This window comes from Orcinus orca, chromosome X (genome assembly GCF_937001465.1).
Source record: "Orcinus orca chromosome X, mOrcOrc1.1, whole genome shotgun sequence".
Classification (NCBI taxonomy): Eukaryota; Metazoa; Chordata; class Mammalia; order Artiodactyla; family Delphinidae; genus Orcinus; species Orcinus orca.
The window spans coordinates 47,728,367-47,751,763 of NC_064580.1; the positions used below are offsets into that span (position 1 = coordinate 47,728,367).

Sequence of the window (23,397 nt, forward strand, 5' to 3'; positions counted from 1 at the left end):
GGTGCAAATGCCGATGGGCTCTAACCAGGCAAGGATTACTATTAGGACTGTCATTATCTGGGCCAGTGTTTTGGCTTCAAAGCCACAGAGATTTTGAGGGGTATACCCCTTTCTTTTTCTTGTAAGCCCTATTATTTTTAGTGTACAAATCTTCAGGACATTTTTCAGAAATGTGTATATCCCACTGTAGCAGAAAGGGCTCTGATGAAAGATGTTAGTCTCCATAAATTAATCCATAAATTGCAAATGCCATGCAATCTTAATAAAAAATCCTAATAGGATTTTTCATGGAGTTTGACAAGTTGATTCTATAATCCATCTGGACTAGAAAAAGCTCAATAATGGCCTAGAAATTCTGGAAAAATAAGAACAAGTAGTTGGGTACCTCCTCATTAAACTGCCTTTCTAGTGTTGCTGGGCAAAGCAGGGATAGGGGGAAGCAGACAGAGGTTGAGTGAGTTGTTTGTCCTGAGGTAGGACTAGTGAGACCAGGTCCAGATGCCTTGGCTATAGGTCAATGTGACTGTCTGCTGAAGGTAAGATGGATAGCCAGGGAAACTTGGCAACAAACTAAGACCAATCACAGCTCAACCCAGAGATGATGGGCTTGCTGAACATCTGTATTCTCCTCAGGTCCAAAGCAAGTTATGCAGAGGGGAATCTGCCCTACCAGACACAAGGTCTAGAGTAACTAACCTATGAGGTAGTGCCACATGAGTGGACAAGTTGGTTTTATGGAACAGAATATTAATAACATCTAACACACAGCACTTACCATGTGCTGGGCAATGTTTTAAGTGCTTTATGTATAACTCATTTAATCCTCACAACAACCTATGAGGTAGGTACTATTATCACAGAGAGGTTAATTAGCTTGCCCAAGGTTACATAGCTATTGAGGAACAGAACTGGGAACAGAGTAGAAAAACAAACCCAGGGAATTGCCTGGCAGTCCAGCGGTTAGGACTCTGCACTTTCACTGCCGAGGGGGTGGGCTCAATCCCTGGTCGGGAGCTAAGATCCCACAAGCCGCTCAGCGCGACCCACCCCCCCCCAAAAAAAAAAAGGAAAAAAGAAAAACAAATCCATATATATATGGGAATTTAGTTTAGGACAGAAGCGGAGCTTCAAATCAGGAGGATAATTGATGAACTAGTCAATAAATGGTATTGGGGAAAATGACTATCCATGTGGGAAAAAATACAGATTCTTACCTCTCACAATTCACAAAACCTAATTCCAGAAAAAAAGCTAAAATTTTAACTACTGTACAAGTTTTAGGTGAAAATATAAGAAATTCTTCTTACACAAAACATAAAATACAAAAGAAAATTGATAAAGACAACTATGTAAAAACTGAAATCTACTACATGCTAAAAGATACCATAAGTAAAATTAAAATACAAACAACAGACTAAGAGAAAATATTTTTCAATACTTGCAGAATATATAAAAAACACTGCAACAAATCTAGAATACATAAAGAACTCCTACAAATCAATAAGAAAAACTAACATCCTGAAAATGAGTGAAAAACTGAATAGATAATTCATGGGAAAGGAAGAGCCAATAAACATAAAACAAACAAACTGCAACACCATTTTTTGCCATCAGATTGGCCAAAATTAAAAAGGCTGATAACATCCACTGTTGGTAAGGCTGTGGGAAAACAGGTATATCTCATACACCACTCATATACTGACCTTTTTGGAAGGAATTCAGCACTATCAACATTTATGTTGTACATACCTTCAACTCAGCAGGTCTAGCTACCTTACAGAAATGTTAACGGGCACATGGGCACAAAAGGTTATTTATAAGAATTTTCAAAACACTAAAAATTAGAAACAACCTAAATGATAATCAGTAGGAAATAGTTAAACATATGATGGTATACCTATGTTACAGACTACTATGCAGCAGGTAGATCTCAATGCATTGATGAAATGTATCTCTAGGTACTGATGTTGAAAGATATCCAAGTAAGTTGTAGAACCACACACACTAAACCAAACTATACCTCTATCTATTTATGTCTACATATGGGTATAAACACAAGAAAATAAAAGGTATACATCAAACTGATAACAAAGGTTACCTTTGGATAACCTTTCTCAGAGGGGGAAGAGTGTTAGTCAAAGGAAATTTCTGCCTTCTCTGTCTTGTTCTAATTTTGGTCAATGAGGATTAATTTTTTAAATAATATGAAAACAAAAACCTACATTAAAGTCAGCTGCACTATACAAAAAAGTGCTTCATACATTGTAGTACTCAACAAAGTTTACTTTACAAAAAAGGAGTCATCTATTAAATGTGAAAAGCCCACCGAAAAGTCATCATAAACCTTTGCAAGGGATGAACTGAATGACACATAACACAAATGATACAGGTAATGGAAGTAAAATAGGCAAGAGGGAAAAAAGAGTCACCAGCAGCGAAGATTGGACAATGCTAAAAATGGTTAATAGCTAATTATAATAGCTACCATTTTCTGAGGGCCTCCCATGAACAAGACACGGTGCCAGGTGCTCTGTGCAAGCATCATCTCTAATTCTTACATCAACCTGTGAGATATCCCCATTTTATGGATTAAGAAAATACGGCACAGAAAAACCAAGTATCAGGTTTAAGGCCAGGCCTTTGCTCACTACAGGCTGTCCTGGATTGGATTTGGGATTGAGACTGGGGCTAGTGGGGAGCCCTCCTGGCCTGGACTCAAGTGCTCAGCTGCCCTTACTATACTCTGCATCCTTGAAGCATGCTCCCAAGCTGTCCTGTTCATCGAGACTGGCGTTCTCCTCCTCCTCCTCGCTCTCGGTTCTCCAGTACGCTGGCCGCTTGATGGGCCGCTTCCCTGGGGTGCGCTGGGAAGCAGGACTGCTAGACACTGTGCCCAGCCCACTGCTGGAACTCCCACTGCTTCGGTCCTGCCCCCCGGTCCACCAGGCCTGCAGGCTGGAGGTAGCTGGCGAGGATGATGAGGACTGCAGGTTGGCCATGCACAGCATGCCCTGGATGGCCTCCTGAGTGCTGGGAGAGGCAGGGGCCTCGCTGCAAGGGACAGAGGAGAAATGCTGAGGGAGTTTCTCTAGTTGTCAGAGGAAATCAGTCATCAGAAGAGTCAGGGAGGAGGGACAACAGCTGCCGGGGTCAGGGTGGGAGGAAGGAGGAGAGAACCATCCCAGGCGAAAAACCAGAAACCACACTAAAGATCAAAATAGTATCAAAGACTATTTTCATAAAAAGGCCAGTCCTTCTTGACTCGTCTCTCCATAGACAGCAGGCAAGATGGCAAAAAGAGGGGTGCACCTCCCTTCCTGTTCACCAATGCTGCATTCTTTCCTTTTTCTTTTTTCTTAAAGCAAGGCCCAGAAAAGGCCCAGCTCTCCTTCCATGCCTCTTCTAACTTCCAAAAACCCCCAAACTTATTACCCTTGAAGTCCGTATTATCCTCTCTCGGTCAGATATTAAGTACCTCGGGACAGATTTCATGTCTACTTTATTCTTTCAGCCCAAATGCCCTGGCTAATTTTTGTCCCTTTAAATGACCCAATTAATATCTACTGATTGGTTGACCTAGCCCTTTGGGTGGCAGGTGGGGATGTGTGCTGTCTGAACACCTAGAAAGGGGAGATAAAAGCCAGTACTCACGTGAGGGCAGCATAGTCAGGTCCCCCCACCTGCCTGCTGGCCTTGAGCAGATCAAGAATTCCACCAGCTCCACTCCCATTTCCAAGCTTGCCTTCAACCCCTTCTACCATGTCCTCATCTGTTGTATAGTCCTCCTGTTGGAGAAAAAGGATATCACCTCAGCTGCCCAGGGTTGGTCTGGTAAGGCCCCAATACAGGGTTGACAGTCTCACTCCTGATACTAATATCTTCTGAGCACCAAGTATCTACCAAGTACTAAGCAGAATATTTGTTCTTTCATCTTAATCTCCACAGCATCTTTGTGAGGCAAGTCTAACTCCCATTTTACAGATAAGGAAACTAAGGCTCAGTGAAGTTAAATAATTTGTGTAAAGTCACAATCAGATATTCCAAATCAGATACTCTTTCTGCTACATCACACTGCCTTTTATTCTACTCTATATTAAAGAATTTTAAAAATATTTCAACTAAAGTATAATCTTCCATTTATATGTTCAGGAGCACTTAGCCCACAATCTTTCACTTTATAAATATTTTAGGAATGGAATGCATAGGATCTCTCCCCCACCCTCAACTAGAATGACAATCTGTATTCTGTCTATGTAACCAGAATGAGCAGAAGATTAGAAACAGGGCAGGCCCCTACCTCAATGTCAAACTCAACTTCTCCTGGTTCACGAACTCGGTTGGGGTCAGAGCAAGGCTTCGCACGGGGCAACTTTCGGGGAAATTCTAGAAAGCAATGGAATGCACTTATCATGAAGCTAAGATTAGCATCTGAGCCAAACACCCAGGGGAAAGAGAATAAGACTATAATTTTCCTGAAAGTAATGACCACAGACGAGTAATTTAGGGAGGTTAGGAAATAAATCTCTAGAGCAAAGGACACATGGAAGCCTACAGAGCTGGTAAATCAGAATGTCAACAAGCTCAGGCCTAAGGTCTTGAGTCTATCAAGCAGACCAAAAACAAACTGAAATGGGCAGGGCAGGAAAGAAAAAGAACAAGTACACACTTGGTCTTATTATCAGGGTTGCCTTCTCCTTTCCCAGTCTCTCGTCAATCTGCAGTTCATCATCTGAATCCAAGTCAAATTCATCCTCCATCACATGTTCTGCCACCAGCCTAGCCTTGTCTACCTTCTTTGTGATCCTGGCTCGCCGAGACTTGGATAAGCTCTTTACCCTCTTGGTACTGGAGAGAGAGTGAAGGTGAACATAAAAACAGTCACACTCGATGGCAATTCTACCCAAATTGATCTACAGATTCAATGCAATCCTATCTAAATCCATCTAGTTTTGTAGAGATTAATAAGCTGATACTAAAATGTATATGGGCATACAAAGGACTTAACATGGCCAAAACAATTTCAAAAAAGAACAAAGTTGGAGGATTTATACTACTCAATTTCAAAATTGAGCTACAGTAATCAAGGTAATGTGATATTGCCATAAGGATAGACATACACATCAATGGAACAGACCTGTGAGCCTAGAACTAAACGCTTAAATTTTCGGTCAATTGATTTCTGACAAAGGTGCTTATTAGGCAATTCAGTGGAGAAAGAATAGTCTTTTCAACAAATGATGCTGAGATAAGTGGATATCACATGCAAAGAAATGAATGTGTACTCTTACCTCATATCATACACAAAAATTAAAAATGGATCATAGATCTAAATGTAAAAGCTAAAACTATAAAACTTCTAGAAGAAAATATAGGAAAATATCTTTGTGGCTTGAGATTAGGTAAAATTCAAAACATTTGTGCTTCAAAAGACACCATTAAGAAAATGAAAAGACAAGCCACAGACTAGGAGAAAATATTTGTAAATCATTTATCTAGAAAAGGATTTGTATCCAGAATATTTAAATAACTCTTAGAATGCAACAAAAGACAAACAAAACCAATTAAAAAGTAAGCAAAAGATCTGAATGGACATTTCTCTAATGATGATATATAAATGGCTCAACATTATTAGTCATTAGGGAAATGCAAATCAAAACCGTAATAAGATACCACTTTACATCCATCAGAATGGCTATAATCAAAAAGACAGACAATAACAACCATTAGTCAATATATGGAGAAACTCATAATTGCTGGTAGGAGTGTAAAATGGTACATGCTTTGGGATAAATTTTGGCAATTTCTTAAAAAGCTAAACAGAGTTACCATATGACCCAAAATTTTACTCCTGAGAAACAAAAACATGTCCACACAAAAACTAGTACTCAAATGCTCATAGCACCATTATTCATAGTAGCCAAAAAGCATAATCAATCCAAATGACCATCAACTAGTGAATGGATAAACTAAATGTGGTATAGCCACACAATGGAATACTACTGAGCAATAAAAAGGAAATTAATGATACTTCTACATGATGGATGAACTTCAAAAACATTGTTAAGTGAAAGAAGCCAGACACAAGAGACTACATATGTGTGATTCCATTTATATGAAGTGTCTAAAAAGGCAAATCCATAGAGATAGAAAGTAGATTAGTGGTTGCTTGGGCCTGGGGAAGAGAACCAGGACTGACTGTAAGTGGATATGAGGGATCTATTTGGTGTGATAGAAATGTTCCAAAATTATATTGTGGTGATGGCAGCGTATTCTTTAAATTTACTAAAAGTCATTTAATTGTACACTTTAAACAGGTTAATTGTATGGTATGTAAATTATACCTCAAAAAAGCTGTTAAAATATATAAAGGAAGTAGAAAGAACTCAAAAGTGGCTTAAATAATCCTGTTACACATGGTAAACAATATTAACCAGTACAGACTGCTCAAATAAGCCTTACAGTTAAGAGAAACAAGTTTTTGGTAAATCAGTACACTTGACACATTCAGCAAATAGTCATTTGGTGAACTGGATTTTAGTGAATTAGCTGTTTTCTACCTCATAGGGTTGCTGGGAGGATTAATGAGCTAATGTAGAGACTGACACATGGCAAGTGGCCCAATGGTAGCTAATCTTATAGTTCTCTGGGCCTCACTTTACCACATTAGTAAAATGGGGATAACAACACTTACCCTCAGGGTTGTTGTGAGGACTAAATAAAATAATGTATGTAAATGGCTAAGACAGAGTCTGACACAGAGCAGGTGCTCAATAAATGGTAGCTATTTAACCCTGATCTTTTATTAACTTCTAATAATGAAAAATCTCAAACATATATAAAATATTAAAAACTCCCATGTACCTATGACCCAGCTAAGTTTTAGCAATTATCAACACACAGCCAATCTTGTTTCATCTACACCTCAGTCCCCACAAAACATGGCATTATTCTGGAGAAAAGATCAGACATAATATCATATCATCTATAAATATTTCTATACCTTCACTCCCTAGGTTCACTTAGCAGCAGCCTCTGGCAGGTGCAAAAAGGTAACAAGCAGCACAAGAAAGACTGGTGAGGAAGGGAAAAATGTCTCATTGTGTCCTCAATAGCCATTATAGGCTGGACCCTTAGGACTCTCAATTTTCTCTTCCCCAGCAGACCAACCACGGGTTCTAGACAAAGGCAATGCTCAACAGTCTCTCTAATCTTATTCTTCAGTAACTATGTTCTCAATTAACAAGGATAGCTCTGCTGCTTTCAGAATCTGCCCTGCCCTCACACTCCCTTTTCCCTTATTTCCCAGCCAGGTAGACCTACTACACTCACCCTTGGGATCTGAAAACAATCTTTTCCTACAAAAAGGCTGTTAACGTATCCTTGTCGCTTATGTTCCTACACTGTTCATACTCTGTACTTAACTCTTGACTGCTCCTGTCTGGTGTTCTGAGTGTCCAGATGGTTACTTTTACTGTCTTCCTTTGCCTCCCTACATGTTTGAGGGTTTCTGATGACCTACTTAGCTTCTGGCCATACCCACAACCATCATCATCACCACCACCACCATCACCTTTCAACTTCATCATATTCATAAGAGCGACCATTTATTAAGCATTTACTATGTGCCAGAACCTGTGATAGGCACTTTACATGCATTACTTCATTTAGTCCTTCAACAACCCTAAGATAAGTTTTATCTATAGAATAGATAAAATGAGGACAGAGAGGTGCAGATACGTTAATTAGCTTGTCAAAGTCACATAGCGAATACGTGACAGAGCAGGGATTCAAATTCGGGATTGTCTGATTCCCAAGCTGGAGCTTTTTGCCAAGATGTGCTTTTATTTTATTCTTTTAGAAAACATTCTGTTAAAAATTATTTTAGGGTTTCCCTGGTGGCACAGTTGTTGAGAGTCCGCCTGCCAATGCAGGGGACACGGGTTCGTGCCCTGGTCCGGGAAGATCCCACATGCTGCGGAGCGGCTGGGCCCGTGAGCCATGGCTGCTGAGCCTGCGCGTCCGGAGCCTGTGCTCCACAACGGGAGAGGCCCGCGTACCGGAAAAAAAAAATTATTTTAAGAAAAGTAATATGTGCTCACTGTATAAAATTCAAATGCTTTTGAAGTGAAAATTTCCTCTCTTGCTTCCCCTATTCTACTTTCTAGAGATAACTACTGTTACAAGTTTGGTGTGACAAGTATAAAATATGTGACAAATATATTTATTTGCATGGATGTGTATAAACATCTCTGGAAGGAAATCGTTGACACTGGTTTTCCATGCGGAGGGGAACTGGGGAACAGAGAGGAGTGGGAGCAAAATTTTTCACTATGTATTCTTTCACACTTTTTGAATTTTAAACCACATAAATTAAATTTTAAACCTCTTCAAAAAGGTTAAAGGAAAATGTCTGTATGTTGCTTTTTTACACACACACACATATGTGCATACGTGCTTTTTTAAAAAATTAAAATGAACTATTCCTATATATTATCTTGCAACCTGATTTTTTCACTTAAAATATATCTTGGAAATCTTTTCACGTCAATAGATAGTAAACTCATTCTTTTTAAGTTACACAGCATTCTATTCCATAGATGTACCATAATTTATTTATCCAACCTTTATTGATGAACGTTTCCAATTGCTTACTATTACAATGATACGGTGACTACTAAATATTTCTCTTTACACACCTGTGCAAATATTTCTGCAAAATAAGTTCCTAAAAACTGAATTGCAAAAGGTATATAAAAAACTAATGCTCTTAACCAGTATGCTGTACTACCTCCTATTCCCACCAACAGTTCTGATCCACTGACTTGCTGAAATTTCTAGAACTTATATAAGATTTTTCGCAGGATTGCCAATTAGTTCCAGGCCTCTCCCCCTTCCCACCCCCAACACTACCATGGTTCTCTGTACTAAGGAATGTTATCTGATAATATCTGGTTATTTCCCCAAGCACAGTCCCTCCCTCACCCATGTCCCAGCCCCAGGTCCCAATTCCATGCCTTGTCTTAGTGGCATATTGCCACCAACACCCAGCATCTCTGCTTCTTCTCCCCACCTCACCTGCCATTAGACATCAACAGGGCCAGCGGGCCCTCATTCCCATCAAGGTCCAAGTCTGGCGAGTCATCATCTGAGTCATTCAAGCAGGTACCAGTGATGTTGAACTGTAGGAGGAGGAGGCTCAGTTGTCACCTGTCTGGAACTCCCATGTGAATCAGAATGACCAGTTCCCTCTGGTTTCACTGGTTGAGTTCACTGTCAAAACCACCTGAACCAAGGCCTTCTGCTATGCTGTCCCCCCACCCCCAACCCAAATGATCACAGGAGCAGAAGGCTGAGAATGTATGGCTGGCTCAGGGGAAACCTATCCATCTTGCAAAACATGTTCCCTAAAAAGAGGTGGAGTATCTTCACATGCTTATGGAGGGCACCACAATCTTGAAGCAAGGTGGAGCCCTGGAGGAGGGCTTTTCTCAAGAACCTGTTCAAGACTCCAACCTGCCACTCCTATACCATGCTCTCAAATGTCATTCCCATCCCAGCATTTCAAGATTCATCTCAAGTGTCATGTTTACTGAGAAGAGCTCCTGACCATCGCCCCTACCCAGATAGAATCATCCCCTCCCGTGTCTCAGGGTCCCACACATACCCTTGATCGTGGCATCCACAACGCTTCATTGCACTCATTTCTTTTTATGCCTATCTTTCTCACTAGCCTGTCAGCCTCTTGAGGGTTATGTCCACAGCACCTATCACAGTGCCCAGCATAGACAAGATCTCAATAAATGTCTGTTAAATGAGTGGGACTGGTAGCCAAACACCAGGGGCCCTAAGGGAGGTGGGAGGACAGGAGAGCCTATCCTTTTTATACCCTGCTCTTCCAAGGGACCCAAAAGGGTTGGGCTGAACCCAAGGGCCAGCACCCACCTTTGCTTTCTGGGAACAGCCTGTCTTCAGTGCCTGATGACTGTATGTGTCCATGAGATTATAGCTCAATTGGCCAGCAGGCCCCAAGGCTGAGCTCTCCTTGCCCTTTCGCTCTGCCTTCTTGAAGAATTCCTTGGGCTTCAGGCCTTTCTTCTTTGAACCACTTTTGGAGGGCAGTGACAGCCTGGACATGGATACTGAAGTGGAATGGGCTGGCCTGGTTAAGGGAATGGAGCCGGCTGGGAAGATCCTCTGCAGCCCAAAGATATTGCTTGTCTTCCCAACGTTCTGTTGGAAGATATCCTACAAGAGTGTTAGTACATGAGGGGGTTAGAGCTTACTCAAGGGTTCACTCTGCACTAAGAGCAGAGGTCTGTTTATGGCACTGGCGGTACTGCCATGAAGGGGCTTAAAGATGCTCCACATATGCACTTATGCACACCCTAGTTTTGGCACAATAAGTCATCAAGAATTTACTGGGTGGCATTTCTTTACCTAGCCATTGACGAGTAAGGAGAAGACGAGCAGAGGAAAAGCTCAGCACTACTGTCAAAACCGGAAAGGAAAAGACTCCAAGTGCAGCTGACATGAGACAGAAAATAATTGAGTACTAAAATGTGTGGTTCCAACTCTAAGGACCACAGGATTTGAGAGCAGGAGAGCGGTTCTAGTCCTAATTCTGCTACTAGCCTCCCACCTTCATCTTATTCATAGCAGTTATGCTTTGATTGGTTGTATATATTGAGCTTCCACATTAAGATTTCATTTGAAAAAAAGGATTTCATTGCTTCAAAACATTTGAAAGCCAATGAAAAATATATGATCCATCTCTTAAGTCCTCTTCCAACCAGCCCAAAGTTCTGTGTATATAAAACTCGTTTAAGTGGGAAGAGCCAGAGAAAAGGTAGGCCTAAAACCCTGAAGGATTCTGACAGATGGAAGTGGTGGAAAATGAGGTAGGAGGTGGACAATGTAAGCTATGGTGTAGGCAGTGAAACATGCTGCAAGAGGTGAGGCTAGAACCCCAACTTCATAGTAGCTCACTCTGACCACCCTTCAGCACAGATTTAGTGCCTATATCCTGGGCACTAAATGGAACCTTACAGCTTCTGAGCTAAAGGAAAGTTGAAACTTCCTCAAGTCCAATTCTCCTCTGGTGCCTTTGCTACTTCACCAGCCCACACTGAGTTCTCTCTTTGCTGCAGTCTATTAATAACAATGGCTCACATTTATTGAGTACTTACTCTGCCAGGCACTGTGCGAGGGGCTCTATATACATTAACTCTTAATCATAACAAAACTGTGAAAAGGTGGTGTTATCCCCACTTTACAGATAAGGATACTGAGGCTCTGAAAGGCTTGCAAATGACAGAGCAGGAACCAGAACCCAAGTTTCTCTGAGTCTCTTACCACTGCACCTTACTGTCTCGTGGTATATGCCACCTGTTGAAACATGGCTTTGTAATCATCTTCAACCCGGGAGAACTGTCATTTTGTAGAATGTAGAGACTGAGTCAAAATATTAATAACAACAACTACTACTACTACTACTATGACCTCTGCCACCCACGACCACCATGACCCACCAGCAGAATTTACTGAGCACCTACTGTGTGCCAAGCCCTATACTTAGTGCTCAACCTGTATTATCTTACTCAATCCTCTTAATAATCCCTCAGTAGTTATTAGTTATCCCCACTTTAGACATGAGGAAACTGAGGCTTAGACAGGTTAACTTTGCCCAGGTTCCTCTACTAGATTGTGAGTTCTTTGTGGGCAGGCACTGTATTATTTATGTATCCTAAGCACCTAGCCCAACATGTGGCACGCTTGAGGTACATAATAATTATCTGAATGAATGAATAAATGAATGAATGAATAGGGTCCTTGGTGGGGTCTTCCCAATCCTTCCCCTGAGCTCTCATGCCAACTGCAAAAGCCTGACCTGCCACTTGAGCCTTGAGCCCTTCCCAAACGCCTCCCCTGCTCCCATGCTTCTTACTTCCACCAGGCGAATCTCCCTAGCCAGATCTTTAATGAGCTGTACGGTCCGCACTGTCTCTGGGATCTCATCCTCGTGGTCTGGCAGAGCCTGTCAAACAAAAGGCATGAGGAATAGATCCACACATAAATGAACTGATTTTCAACAAAGTTACCAAGGCAATTCAATGGAGAAAGGGTAGTCTCTTTAACAAATGGTACTAGACTGATCAGATATCCATATGCAAAAAAAGAACTTCATTCCATATCTTGCACCAGACACACACACAGACTCAAAATGGATCACAGACCTAAATGTCAAATCTAAAACTATAAACCTTTTAGAAGGAAACAGAGGAGAAAATCATTGGGACCTTGGGTTAGGCAAAGATTTCTTAGGACATAAAAAGTATGAACCATAAAAGAAAAAACTGATAAATTAGACTTATTAAAAAATAAAAACTTCTCTTAGAAAAACACTGTTAAGACAAACCACTGACTGGGAGGAAATATTTGCAAAACATATACCTGATAAAGGACAGTGTCAAGAGGTGTGAGGAACTTAGTTGTGGCTTGAACCACACCCCTCAGAAAGTCAAGAACCTCAGCAAGATCCCTGGGGACAATCCAGCCTCTCCACTTGTGAGGACAGAACTCAATGTTGAGCAGCTACAAGCCCACAGCTAGCCCAACAGCAACCCAGGGAGAGACCTGTTGATTGTCTCTCTTTTAATTCATTTGCAAGCTTATTTATCAATACATCTCTATGCAGACAGACAGCTCAAACTTTTCCTCTGTGACTTCTTCCACCAGTTTTGACTTGAATTCTGTATCCAGAGGACTGATAAAAATTCCTCAGCATTTCCTCCTTGCTTCCCATGGTTTGATTCCTTTAACTCTTTTAATCCATCTGGAATTTATTTTGGTGGCTGGGCAGTAATGGGGGCTGAGAACCCATGTGACCCAGCTGGATAACCTTGACAGCTCCCTCCTCCCAGCCCAGGGGCTCTGGAAGGGTGAAGGAGCAACTGCTTCTCTTCACAAAAGAGAAGTTGTCTGCACTTCACAAAAGACTTCTCCCATGAGTGTGGCTCCTCAGTTCTGTGTCCTACTCTCTTCCAGCTCCCTTTGGTCACACTGTTGGGGCCATCCTTTGGTCCCTGAGGCCATCCTGGCTCAGGACATGAGTGCTTAGGACCTACCCACCTCCCTCCCTTTTGGTGTTCCTGGGACAGAGTCACTCTGAAGTTCACTTCGCGGGAGGGTCAGTGTGGATGCAGAGTCAGAGATGAAACCCAAGGTAGCCACACCTGAGGGATGTGGCAAAACAGAATCGAAGGCTAAGGCCCAGGTGCAGTTGAGTCCAGGGAGCAAAAGAAGGCCCAAAACATGAAGTCCAAGGATATCTGGGGGGAAGGCTGTCAACAGGAAATGGGGAGATTGTGCACATTTAAGCCTGCAGTGGCTGAAAAGTTTCCTCAGGCTACTGTATGCAGGGGAAGGAATCTACAAAGAGTATCAGAAGCATAAAAGAATATATTGATATTTCCTTTTTTTGCATTTCTTAAAATTGGTTTTTAAATAAATTCAACATTTTGAGTAGGTAATCCATTCACGTAGTTCAAAAATCAAACAATATAGAAAGATATATATTGAAAAGCCTCAGTATCTATCTGACCCTGCCATCAGCTCCCCTAGCCCACCCCAACAGGTAACCACTTTTATTAGTTTCTTCTGCATCCCTCCAGATTGTGTCTTCAGTCAAATACAAGCACATACAAATATAATTCTTCTTTTCCCCCCTTTTACACATAAGGTAGCACACTATACACACAGTTCTACACTTTTACATGATAAATTCTGGAGATCTTTCCAAATCAGTAAATAGAGAGCTTTCTTAATCTCTTTTATAGCTGTTTAGTATTCAATTGGATAGATGGATATTGGTATATTCCTAAAAAGCCATTTTGGCAGTATGCATCAAGAGTCTTACATTTTTTCACATACTTTGATCTAGTGATCACTCTTCTAAAAATCTATCCTGAAGAAACAATCAAGAGATGAGAAACAAAGACTGATGCAAACAGCTATTTACTGCATGATTTTCTAGAACTATCCCCCAAATAAATAAATAAGCAACAATAAACAAGTGGTTAGGTAAGGATGGTACATCCCTGCAAAATAATATCATGTAACTATTAATGTTTGTGGAGAACTCTGGTGACACAGAAAAATTAAGATAAGCCAACCAATTCAGATACAAAATTATATGTACAGGGTGAGAGCAATCATGTTTTAAAAATGAATATTAAAAAAACAAAAGAAAGTATACCCAAATGTTAATGTTTATTCCCTCTGAGTTAAAATTGCAGGTGGAGTTTTTCCTTCTTTACACTCTTCTGTATTTTTCTAATTCTCTACAGTAAGCAGGTATTACTTTTCATAATCAGAAAGAAAGGTTTAAAAATATAATCCAAGGAGTCCTAGCCCAGTCCTCTACTCTAATCCTAGGAGCCCACAAACCTCCCTAGTTTCCTCCACGTCCCCAGAGGATCTTCCCAAAGCCAGTCCCTGCTGAGAGTAGACCTCTAAAGTAGGTAGAGAAATAAGTATATTTACTTCTTTCCTTGTCCAGGCTCTAAAGGCCAAGTTCAGGGCTTTCCCACCATGGACCAGGTAGGAGGCAGGGTGTCTCCTGTTTTCTCGCAAACCTAAAGGGGGAAAGAGGAAGGTAGAGTGTCAAAGAAGCCATGCAGGGAAGTGAAGGACTTGTTAGTTTTTTTCAGGCAACCAGAGAAAATGCTCAAGGTTCTGAGCCCAACTCCATATCTCAGTTCTTATAATGGTGTTCATTTTATGACTACCTTGACGTCTACTATCTCATTTAATCCTATACCCAACCCTATAAGCCAGATATCATTATCTTCATTTTATAGTTCAGGAAATGAGGCTCAGAGAGGCAAAGAGACAACCAAAGGCCACATCTGGTAAGTGCCAAAGCCAAGACTGAAACCTCATCTGTCTAAATCTGAGGCCTGTGCTCCTTCTACACTATTCTGCCTCTTGGGTTTCAAAATGTGAACACTCAGGAGGACAACTGCCACCTACACAGATCTGAAGAGCCATTAATGCCTTGTTCTGAGTTACTCCAGGAGGAGGTTATAACAAACATCCAGATTTAGGCTCAATAAAGAATTTTCTACTGAACTAAGCTGTTCAGAACAGAAAATAATAAGCAGTTAGTCATCCAGCCTCTGAATGAACATTTAAGTGACGGTCTGTCTAGATGGCAGAATAAGGGCTTGAGGTACTTCATAAGAGAGTGTACTCATTGGCCTCTGAGGTTCTTTGTAACTTTTCCTGGCCAAGTCACCTTGAAGAATCTCAGGTCTGAGTAAGGGAGCCACTCTATTTCCAAGCAGACCAGGAAAGAGGAAACCCAGCAGGTTGGCTTCTACCTGGGCTGATACCCAGGAACCAAACCAATGATGGGTAGTCAGGACTGGGCCTTGTCCCCAGGGGAAGCACGTCCAGGGAACTCTGACACTATACCGATTGAGTTTCTTATTTTAATTGGCAGGAAATAGGAATAATTTCACTGTGATCCAATTTTCTCAGTCCCCTTTGCTAAATAAAAAAGTTAAAATCCATGCCCTACCCTACATTACGATTAGTAAAAAAGCCAATTTCAAAAGATCGCATCCTTTGATTCCATTTTTATAGCATTCTTGAAATGACAAAATTACAGAGATGAAAAAGAGATCAGTGGTTTCCTGAAGTTATGGATAGTTCAGGGGGAGAGAGTGGGTGAGGTTATAAAGGGGTAACACTACAAAGATCTTTGTGGTGATGGGTACTGTATCTTGATTTGAGGTGATGGTTATGTGCACATGTGCACACACACATGGTCAGGGCAGCAGGGCAAAAAGGACAGTTGGCAAAGGGCTCCATACCTCGAAAGATGTCCAGGATATGCTTTCCCACATACCAACAGATGGTCTCAAAGTTGGGGAACTTGAAGAGGTCTGCTGTGCTCAACCGCTTCTCAATCTCATAGGCTCTGGAGGAAGTAGGCACAACAATAACAATGATAACAAGGACCCTGTTTACTAGGCACCTACTATGTATCAGGTATTGCTCTGGATGCTCTGTATCCATTATCTTTAATCCTCACAACTACCCTCTAAGACCTTACTCTATGGGTTAGGAAACTTGGGCTCAAAGTTTATGTGACTTGACAAAATTCACATAACTACTAAGTGAGGAAGAGGTATTCATCTTCAGACTGAACATCATCAGAAACCAGTATCCATTCCTTTCTGATCATCTTGCCTCCCTTCTATGCTGCACTCCTCACAATACCGGAGAACTCGAGGACTCTAGCAGATGGGAATGGCCAATTCGGGATCACCAGAGCTTCAGGACTCACTTGAGCTGCATTTCAATGTTAAGGCTGTGTAAGAAGTTCCCTCCAAAGGCAAGGCAGTCCACGGGGGTCAGCACAGCATGGATCCATCCTGCAGTGTAACAAGGCAAAAAACATAGCTGGCAGAGGGCCTTTCTTCTTTGGACATCACCACTGCCCACTCAGCTCAAACACAACTCCTTAGACCAGCCAGCCTGGCAGTAATTCAGAACATTCTAGCTTCCTCCACTCTCCCAACACCCATCCTAGCCAAGTCTGCCATCATTATAACCCTGAACTGGACCAACCTGGGGGTTAATAAACTCCTTCTACTTCCCTTCTCTGCACTTCAAAATCTCTTCGTTGCCTCACCCACCCTCTCTCTTATTGCTAAGAAAGGCATCACCTCCTTGCCATGACTACCCCTTCTAACTCTGCGCTAGGTAAAACAAAGAGTTTTTGTGTTAGACAGACCTGGGTTCAAATCTTGCCGTTTTCTATATCTAAATATCCACTTCACAGGTTGGTTGTGAAGGATGTACCTAGTTGAAACTAAATTATTTTCCTTGCCCTTGACCCTATACTGCCTTCTGGGACCTTCTGATTTTTCTTCTTACATCTCTCTCATATTCATCTCCCCTTCTTCATCCATCCATCCTACTAATGGCTTGGTTCAGATCCATCATTATCTCTCACCTATGCTATTTGAAACAGCCTACAAACTGGCTCCTCTAACACCAGTGGTTCTTTAAGGCGTGATCCAGGGAATCCTGGGGCTCCTTGAGACTCTTTCAGAGCATATGCATGGTCAAAACTATGTTCATGATAATAAGATGTTATTTGTCTTTTTAACCCTCAGTATACAGTGGAGTTTTTCAAGGGGTACATGACATGATATCACAACACACAGAAGCAGATTTGAGGACACAGAAGTTTTCTGCTAACCCGAATATTAAAAAGATTTGCAGAAATGTAAATGTCAATCTTTTCACTAAATTTTTTTAGTTTGAAAATAGTTATTTTTCATAAAAATTATTACTTATGCTAACATGTAATGGGTTTATTCTTGTTTTTTCCTCAATGAACTAATAAATATATTTAAATTCTCAGTTTTAATTTATAATATGGTAAATATTAATAAATATAAACCACATAAATAAAAGCTCTTTGGGGTCCTCAATAATATTTAAGGGTATAAACAGGTCCAGAGTCCAAAGTGTTTGTAAACCACTGCTCCACACCAATCTCAACCTCTGAAGTCCATCCTCCACATCTCAACCCTAAGTGATATATCTGAAATGCAAATCTGCCCATGTCACCTCCTGCTTGAAACTCTTCAATGAAATGTACATCCACAGAAGAATAGATAAACTGCTGTATACTCATACAATGGAATACTAGAAAGCAAGTGAAATGAATGAACAATAGCCACATGTATCAACATGGATCTCACAATCATAATGTTCAGAGAAAAAAGTTGAGAAAAATACATCTGATTCCATTTATATAACATTCAAAAACATGTAAAACAATACTATATACTGCTTACTAAGGCATACCTATGTAATAAAGGGATAAAAATGCATGAGAATGATATCATCAACTTCAGGACAACAGCTAGCTCTGAGAGGGCAGAATGGGAATGTAATTGAGGAGAGGTATATACAAGGCTTCAAATATGTTTGTAATATGTTATATTTTTAGTTGAGTTATAAACACATAAATGTTCATTATATTATTCTTTATATCTCTTGCTACATCTGAAATATTTCATTAGAAATTAAATAAACAAATAAATCTTCAGTAGTCCCCAGTTGCCTCTGAAGTAAGTTCAGCCTGCCAACCTTTTCAGCTTCATCTGCTCCCAGCCCTTGGTCTTTAGGCTCCAGTATCCATAAACTGCTTCACACATCTTTGCTTTGTTTATGCCTTTCCCTTTATCTGAGAGCGCTTTCCTGCCTTTCTTTCCTTGGTCAGTCTCTATTTACTCTTCAGGTGTCACTCTTCTGAGAAGATTTTCACAAACCTCTGGCCAGACTAAGTGCTCTTCTCTGTGCTCCCAAAACTTTTGGTGAATATCTCTATTGTGTCTATTAGTACTGAAGAGCCTATCCATATTCTATCTCTAGCACCTAGCCCAATGTTGGGGCAGACAGTAGACATGAAATGCTTGTGGAACTCAGTAGATTGCACCCAGTTTGTGGGAATTTCTACCAAGATGCAAATGAATCCAACTCAAATCTCTGGTAGACAAATTCAATTCACCAGTTACCAAGTGCCCAGTGTACAAAAAAAAAAACATCATGTGAGACCCAGCAAAGAATTCAAAGATGGGTGAATAAATGCATGGGAATAGAAAACTATAAAAGAGAAAAGCAGATGGGTATGGGGGTAGGAGGAGGGGGGCATGACTTGCCTCATCATATATTAAACATTCTATAAAACCAATGTAATCAAATCAATATGATACTGATATATGAATAGACAAACAGATCTGAGTAACAGAAAAGAAAATCCAGAATTATACAATATAATGTTCGACAAAGATGTTAGAATTATATAACACGAGTTTTAAAGGAGTCATCATAAAAATGCTTCAACGAACAATTACAAGCATGCTGGAAACAAACAAACAAAAGAAAGAGAAGCTATAAATAAGAAACAAGTACAAATTATAGAACTAAAAAATACTACATCTGAAATATATAATGAAACAATGGACTCAACAGAAGAATGGAGACAATGGAGAAAAGAATCAGAGAATTTGAAAACAGAACAATAGAAAGCACCCAATATGAACAAGAGAGAAGAAATAGACTGAGAGAAAAATAAACTCAGGAACCCAACAAGGACCTACTGTATAGCACAGGGAACTATATTCAATAGCTTGTAATAACCTATAATAGAAAATAATCTGAAAAAAGATAGATACTATATATATAACTGAGTCTCTTTTTGCTCTACACCTGAATCACTGTAAATCAACTATGTGCCAGTAAAAATAAAAAAGACAAAAAAATAAAGAACCATGCAATGGGACAGAAAAAAAACCCTCAGGAACCTGTGGGACTACAGCAAAATGTGTTACATTTGTATAATCAAAGACCCAGAAGAAAAGTTAGAGTGAGGGAATGAAAAGGTATTTGAAGAAATAATACCTAAAAATTTCACTAATATGGCAAAAGACATAAGCCTACACATTCAAGAAGCTTGATGAACATATACAGTATAAACCCAAAGAAATCCACACCAAGACACATGATAGTCAAACTGCTGAAAAACTAAATAAAAAAGAAAAAATATTGGAAGTAGCAAGAAATGACACATACAGGGAAAAAAACAATTTAAAGGGTAGCCAAAATCTTATCAGAAACCACAGAAGCCAGAAGGAAGCAGCACAACATTCAAGTGCTGAAAGAAAATATCAACCCAGATTTCTATACCCAGCAAAACTATCCTTCAAGAGTGAAAGGGAAATCAAGACATTTACAGATGAAGGAAAACTAAGAGAATCTGTTGCCAGCAGATCTACCCTGAAACTCTAAACAGAGAGGAAATGATAAGAGAAGGAATCTTGGAACACCAGGAAGGAAGAACAATGGAAGAGTAAAAATACAGGTAAATACAATAGACTTTCCTGCTCTTGGATATTCTAAATTATGTTTGACAGCTGAAACAAAAATTAAAACACTATGTGATGTAGCTCTAATGTATGCAGAGGAAATATTTAAGACAAATACATTACATATGGTAAGGGTAAAGAGATGTGAAAAGAGGTAAGGTTTCAACTCTTTCTTCAAACTGGTAAAATGTCAGTACCAGTAGACTGTCATAAGATAGATATATATGTATATATAAATATACACATATAGATATGTATGTACATATATACATATATACACATATACATATTTATCTATATATGTACATATACATAGATATATGTGTATATGTCTATGTACATATACATATATATCTATATATGTATACATATATACATAAAACTAGAGCAAACACTAAAAAAAAAAATCTATATAAAACCTGAAGCTGAAAACTTCATATGGAAATTCAAGGGGCCCAGGAAGGCTGACACTTCCCAATTTCAAAACTTACTACAAGTGTACAATAACTGAGACAGTGTGATACTGTCATAAAGACAGACATACAGATCAATGGAATAGAATTCAAAGTCCAGAAATAAACCAATACATGGCCTATGGTCAACTGATTTTTGACAAAGTTGTCAAGACAATTCAATGGGGGAAAGAATGGTCTTTTCAAATTGTTCTGGGACATCTGGACATCCATATGCAAAAGAATGAAATTGGACCCATATCTCACACCATATACAAAAATTAACTTGAAATGGATGAAAGACATAAATGTAAGAACTAAAAAGAAAACTCAGAAGAAAACACAGGTGTTAATCTTCATGACCTTGAATTAGGCAATTGTTTCTTAGATATGACACCAAAAGCACAAGCAAAGAAAAAAAACAGATAAACGGGACTCTTGGGCTTCACAGAACAACATCAAGAAAGTAAAAAGACAACCTCCAGAATTAGAGAAAGTATTTGCAAATCACACATCTGATAAAGGTCTAAACCAAAATATTTAAAGAATTCTTACAACTCAACAATAGAAAGACAAATCACCTAATTAAGGAATGGGCAGGGACTTCCCTGGTGGCACAGAGGATAAGACTCCACACCCCCAATGCAGGGGGCCTGGGTTTGATCCCTGCCCAGGGAACTAGATGTCACATGCATGCCGCAACTAAGAGTTCACATGCCACAACTAAGGAGCTCATGTGCCGCAACTAAGGAGCCTGCTTGCCTCAAATAAGACTTGGCACAATCAAGTAAATAAATAAATAAATAAATGGGCAGAAGTTTTGAATAGATATTTCTTCAAAAAAAGATATATAAACATACAATAAGTGCATGGAAAGATGTTCAAAATCAATAGCCATTAGAGAAGCACAAATTAAAATCTCAATGAGCTACAACTTCACACCCACTAGGATGGCTATAATCATAAAGACAGGCAAAAACAACTGTTGGGTAGGATGTGGAAAAATTGAGACCCTCATAAATCGTTGGTGGAAAATGCAGCTGCTTTAGAAAACAGTCTGGCAATTCCTCAGGAAGTTAAACACAGAGTTACCATATATATGACTCAGCAATTCCTCTCCTAGGTAGATATACCCAAGAGAACTGAAAATATATGTTAACACAATAACTTGTACATGAATGTTCATAGCAACACTATTCATAATAGGCAAAAAGTGAAAACAACCCAAATGTCTATAAAATGATGAATGGATAAACAAAATATGGTATATCCATACAATGGAATTATTATTCAGCCATTTAAAGAATGAAGTACTGATAACATGGATGAACCTTGAAAATATTATGTTGGGTGAAAGAAGCCAGACATAAAAGACTACATATTGCATGATTCCATTTACATGAAATATTCAGAAAAGGCAAATTCATACACAGAGAAAAGTACAGAAGTGGGGTTGACAGGGGCTGGGGGGGAAGAAGGAATGGGGAGTGACTGCTAATAGGTACAGGGTTTCTTTTTGAAGTGAAGAAAACTTTCTGGTATTAGATAGTGGTGATGTTTGCACAACTTCAAGAATATTTTTTTAAAAACTGAATTGTACCCTTTAACGTGGTAATTTTTATGGTATGTGCACTATATCTCAATTTTTTTAAAGGCACATTTAACAAAATGAAAATACAACATATCAAAACATGTGACACAGCTAAATCAGTGCTAAGGGGGGAATTTATAGCACTAAATGTTTATATTAAAAAAAAGAAGAAAAGGGCTTCCCTGGTGGTGCAGTAGTTAAGAATCCACCTGCCAATGCAGGGGACACAGGTTCGAGCCCTGGTCCAGGAAGATCCCACATACTGCGGAGCAACTAAGCCCATGCGCCACAACTATGGAGCCTGTGCTCTAGAGCCCACGAGCCACAACTACTGGGCCCACGTGCTACAACTACTGAAGCCCGCACACCAAGAGCCCGTGCTCTGCAACAAGAGAAGCCACCGTGATGAGAAGCCTGTGCACCACAATGGAGTAACCCCCACTCGCCGCAACTAGAGAAAGCCCATCCGCAGCAACGAAGACCCAATGCAGCCAAAAATAAATAAATAAAATAAATTTATTATAAAAAAAGAAGAAAAGTCTGAAATCAATAATCTAAGCTCTCATCTCAAGATCAGGAAAAAGAGAGCAAAATAAACCCAAAGCAAGCAGAAAGAAGGAAAAACAAAGATAAAAGCAGAAATCAATGAAATTGAAAACAGAAAGACAACAGAGAAAATCAGTGAAACAAAAAGTGATTCTTTAAAAAGTTCAACAAAATTGACAAACTTCCATTAAGACTAACACACAATAAAAGAGAAGGCACAAATTACTAACATCAGGAATGAAACACAGGGTAGCACTAGAGACTTGGAAGATATCAAAAGAATAATAAAGAAATACTATCTCTACACACATCAATTTGACAACTTAGATAAGATGGACCAATTGCTCGAAAAGCACAAACTTACAATTCACTCAATATGAAATAGATAATTTGAATAGCCTAATACAGGTTTAAAGAAATTGAATGTTAATTAAAAACTTCCCAAAAAGGAAATCTCCAGGTCCATGTGGCTGCAGTAGAGAATTCTATTGAACATTCTGAGAAACTTTAACACTAATTCTGAAATCAAGGAATTAAGAAATTAGAAAGTCAAGAAAAATCTAAATCAATGGAAAGACATATGTGTTCATGGAAGATTCAACATACTAAAGATGTCAACTTTCCCCAAATTGAGACAACTATGGGGACTTTTTCAAAATAAATACACTCAGATCCCACCCCAGACCAACGATTTCATAATTCTAGGGGTGAAGCCTAGGCCTTTATTGTTTTGGGAAAAAAAAAACCCTACCCCCACCCAGGTCATTCTGACTTATAGTCTACAATGCCAGTCTCTCAGTCACTATCTCTAGAGTCATGGGGCTAAGAGTCCTGTTTTCTATCTGTCCACCAAGTTGAC

The 23,397-nt window shown here is 39.7% G+C and overlaps 2 protein-coding genes across 10 annotated transcripts in view; both read right to left on the reverse strand.

Moving 5' to 3' along the window:
* FAM120C (family with sequence similarity 120C) overlaps nucleotides 1-23,397 on the reverse strand; it is a 330,565-nt gene that overhangs the window by 116,237 nt on the left and 190,931 nt on the right. The gene's annotated exons all lie outside the window — the stretch shown is intronic.
* The window catches only part of PHF8 (PHD finger protein 8), a 99,516-nt gene that overhangs the window by 44,430 nt on the left and 31,689 nt on the right, over nucleotides 1-23,397 (reverse strand). For 5 of the 6 annotated variants that reach the window (XM_033414827.2, XM_004284767.4, XM_033414828.2 and 2 more), the window contains exons 9-18: nucleotides 16,352-16,439; nucleotides 15,876-15,982; nucleotides 14,542-14,633; nucleotides 11,945-12,034; nucleotides 9,943-10,245; nucleotides 9,076-9,179; nucleotides 4,667-4,845; nucleotides 4,298-4,383; nucleotides 3,652-3,785; nucleotides 2,738-3,051 (exon numbers count right to left, since the gene is read on the reverse strand). In XM_033414827.2, coding sequence (XP_033270718.1) covers nucleotides 2,738-3,051; nucleotides 3,652-3,785; nucleotides 4,298-4,383; nucleotides 4,667-4,845; nucleotides 9,076-9,179; nucleotides 9,943-10,245; nucleotides 11,945-12,034; nucleotides 14,542-14,633; nucleotides 15,876-15,982; nucleotides 16,352-16,439 — 1,497 coding nt within the window. The remainder of the gene's footprint in view (nucleotides 1-2,737; nucleotides 3,052-3,651; nucleotides 3,786-4,297; nucleotides 4,384-4,666; nucleotides 4,846-9,075; nucleotides 9,180-9,942; nucleotides 10,246-11,944; nucleotides 12,035-14,541; nucleotides 14,634-15,875; nucleotides 15,983-16,351; nucleotides 16,440-23,397) is intronic. The other variant, XM_004284766.4, reaches the window with a different exon arrangement.